This window comes from Stigmatopora nigra, chromosome 18 (genome assembly GCF_051989575.1).
Source record: "Stigmatopora nigra isolate UIUO_SnigA chromosome 18, RoL_Snig_1.1, whole genome shotgun sequence".
NCBI classification, from domain to species: Eukaryota; Metazoa; Chordata; class Actinopteri; order Syngnathiformes; family Syngnathidae; genus Stigmatopora; species Stigmatopora nigra.
The window spans coordinates 6369102-6373076 of record NC_135525.1 but is presented as its reverse complement, the minus strand read 5'-3'; the positions used below and the strand labels follow the sequence as shown (position 1 = coordinate 6373076).

At 36.3% G+C, this 3975-nt stretch overlaps 1 protein-coding gene across 1 annotated transcript; it reads right to left on the bottom strand.

Annotated features, from left to right (window-relative positions):
- Positions 1-1479: 1479 nt before the first annotated feature.
- On the bottom strand, positions 1480-2432 carry clrn3 (clarin 3). Its single transcript, XM_077739352.1, has 3 exons — positions 2201-2432; positions 1949-2134; positions 1480-1871 (listed from the first exon to the last, which is right to left on the bottom strand). Exons 1-3 carry the CDS (start codon positions 2430-2432, stop codon positions 1603-1605), a joined length of 687 nt encoding a protein of 228 aa, XP_077595478.1. The 3' UTR covers positions 1480-1602.
- Positions 2433-3975: the final 1543 nt, after the last annotated feature.

Here is a 3975-nt window from a genome sequence, read left to right as displayed (position 1 = left end):
AATAAATAAAAATGGACAAGTAAAAATATAAAAACGTTTTAAAAATGCATATAAACTGTTTCTTTATAAGGAAAAATCAAAAAAAATAATCGTGTAATAGTTTGGTAGCAAAAATAGATCCAAAATTTATGTCAAAGAAAAATATTTTCATATCATTTTCAAACATTTTAACCAATAAACTATAAATATCATCTTTTTTATTTATTCAGTGTTTTGACTCACTTCAGATTGACTTTAAAGCACATTAAAATATTCATAATAAACATAAAATACATGAATAAATAAATTGGTAAAAATTAAAAATAACAAAATATATAACTTTTGTTTATTTATTTAAAAATCACTAAAATATAAATGGAAAATCAATACAAATTGTATCTGGAAATACCACAGAAACAGAAAAAAATAGGGAAAAAAATCCAAAACATCCTTACGCAATTACATACATATAAGAGAAAAATTAAATGGAGTGCCTCTTTTTCTACTTAATTCCATAACTGCTTGTCCCACGCCATTTGAATTCATCTTAAATCATTTTCTTCCCTTTCTGCCCACTTCATACCCAAAAAAAAGCGCCATCCAAAAGCGATGACTAATTGCCTAGTCGGCACATCAAACAGAGGCCCTCTTCCCATTTCCTCCCGCCCGAGTGCACATCCTCCGAAACATAATCCATATTGGGCAAAAAAAAAAAAGAAGCAAATTGCGAGGTTTCTAGCGCAGCTGCCTTGAAGTAGAAAAGACTCTTTGAAGGCGGTTAGCTAGCGTTAAGAGAGAAGAGCGCAAAGTGGAACGTGTTGCAACATGGTCAGGGTGACCCAAACTGAGTGATGGGATACTGGACACCTCGGACCGTAATGCGTTGGCGGTTAAAATAAGAAAAAAATGACGTATATTTCATCATTTCTTTTAGTTTATTTTGCAATTCTCATGAAAAGCTATTTACAGTTTATACATCCACCAATGGCTGTCATTCACGCCATCCATCGATCAGTGTTTCCCAACCAAAGTCGCCGTACATTGTAAGATTCCGAGTTAAAAATTGAAGGTTAAAATTGAAATATGACAACCTATAAATCCGCATTGGAATATTACAAGATTTAAATTGTAATATTCCAAGATTGCAGCTGTTTTGTTCCTTATTTTTGAAGTTGTTGGGGTTCACATGTAAAATTTGTGCACCACAAAACTGCTTTTTGCATAATATTAAGTGATTGAAGTCTTCTTGGCAGAAAAAAGTCATAAAATTACAAGAATAATATTCACTTATTTTACCTTCACGTGAACCAGAAGTTTTTACAAGTCCACAGACAGATATATATATATATATATATATATATATATATATATATATATATATATATATATATATATATATATATATATATATATATATATATATATACATACACAAATATATATACATATATATATATATTTTTTTAATTGTTCCTGCTAATCAAACTTTGAGGGAAATAACTTTATACTGTACATATAGTTGAGTTTTGAATAAGCATATTTTCAGATGGAGGCGTGCCTTTAGATTTAAAACGGTTAGGAAACGCTGCCATAGATTAACACACATCTTTTAGTTGTATTTTTTCAGTACATCATAATCTCCTTGGGTGCGTCCTCAGTGGGCCGCTGCTGTTCGCGCCGATGTGTGTACGCCGCATGGTCGTACGCGTAGATGAGACCAATAGCAAGAAGCGACAACACCATGTATGGAATTAGCAGGAAGTAACCCAGCTGCATCTGGAAGGACTTGATCCTCAGATCCACTGGGATTTTCTCTCTCACCAGGTCCTGGGCGATGGTGGTCAGGGTGATGTTGCACACGAATATGATCAGCACCGACATGGACAAACACGCTAGAGAGCATGAAAAAAAAAAAAATGGGAGCCAATTTTCTCATTTTTGACGCCCTATTTTATGTGTGGTGACTCACCGCTTGTGCCGCTGGTGGCGTAGACGCCGACGGGTCCCATGTAGGTCACATAGGGGTTACTGACGCTGTTGTAAAGCGAGATGAGGATGCTGAGTGCCGAGGAGAGGAGACACAATATCAAGAAACACACCGATACTCCGTGCAGGACCACCGGGATTCCTAGAGTTGCTGCCAGTTTGGGAAACACTGCCCGCACAAACACGTTTTAGCACGTGAAGGCCATAAAATGATCTCCGAAAGAAATAAAATGACCTTGGAAGTCGACGGGCGGCTCGAAAAGGGGACAAAAGGTTCGCTCCAGCCTGCCCTCGAAGAGCTCCAACGTAACGGCGGCCGAGCCGTCGAAAATGCCGCTCCCGTCTCGGTCGCATTCCATGGTTTTGGTGGCCCACGACGTGGACATGGCGAAGCCTAAGATGCCCACTGAAATGCTGGTAACCAGTGCGCTGGATAGGAAGTAAAGGGTTTTGGTGGTGGACGGCATGTTGGCATGGCAGAGGACTTAAAATGAAGAATTTGGCGTGAGCATGTCTGTTATCACCCTGGGTGGAGTGAAACCACGGCCATAAACTGACGTTAGAGGACTGACCTTTGGTTATACAGTGAAACGCAAATACAGGTTGCCTTGGCAACCAATGTCTTATTCATGGCAGTAAACGCATTTCTATGTCTTGGACAATTTTCAAAGAGAGGTTAAGTCAGGGGTGGGCAAACTTTTCAGCCCGGGGGGCCATATTGACTTTAAAAAATTGACAGATGGGCCGGGTCAGCACAAGATATGATACATAAAAAAAAGTGCATCCGTTAACAGTACATATGAAACATAAACAGTAAAAAATGACTAAAATTTTAACATACTCATCACTCATCATTAAAGTACAAAGTCAAGTAAAAAGGAATGTATTAAGAAATATTAAAATGTCATTTAAAAAAAGATAGAGGGGCTGTAAAACATGAAAAACAAATAAGTATGTGGCTCACGGGCCGTAGTTTACCCATGTCTGGGTTAAGTGTCTGGGTTTTTGTTGCAGTCCTCCCAGTTCGAACGGATTGGACACCCACTGGTGACAAACTCATTTGAATTTACAGCAGAAGGATGAAAAGATTGATCATTGGCAATGGCAATGAAAGGGTCAAAGTACCACACAGGATCAACGTGCCGAAAGCCTTGAGGGTTATAAATTAGTGTTAGGTGAATGATTTACCATGATGGGCAGTTAATTCTTGAAAGATCAGCTATTACTCATCATGAATCGATGTACACCAGCTGACCAAAGTGTCCAAAAATAGACTGTACTTCTAACAGTTAATGGCATTCTAATAATATCAAATATTATGCCTTTTTTCCAAATACTTTTTCTTTAAAACTTTATATTTTTTACTAATATATGCTGAATTTTGTACACTCTCTTCATGAGTTTTTCTGTTTACAGTCATGAAGAAGCATCATTAGAAATACATTTTGAAAAGCTTACTATTAAGACGAGGTCAAGGTCCGTGATTGTTTTCTCCTTAAATGCTCTTTTTTTGATGAATTCTCGTGGATTTATGAACACTATGATCTAAAACATGATTATTATTTAAGCTGTGTGTTGAAAAATGTCTATTTTAAATATTTAATTGAAATGAATAGTTTGATTATGACAAGTATAATGGGATTAAAAGTTTCACCATGAAGTGCACAAATAACAACAAACAAAGAAACAAATAATCAATAAATTATAACAATGAACAATAAATAACTAAGAAATATTGAAGTAGTTATATAAGTAGCCAACAAAATATATAAGCAGGGAAGTACACAAATAACAACGACAAACACGACCAAAATGAATCAATAAATTACAATAAATAACCAATAAGTAATAAAAAAAAGTGGTCAACATAATAAGTAGTAAGCCACAAAACTAGTTTTATGCACATACATTCTGCAGTTCTGCGTTTGTTGTTGCAGTACACAAATGTGTCCACAGAGCGTCGTCGTTTCTCTATATTTAGACGGTAAAGATAGCGGCATGGCGGCCACT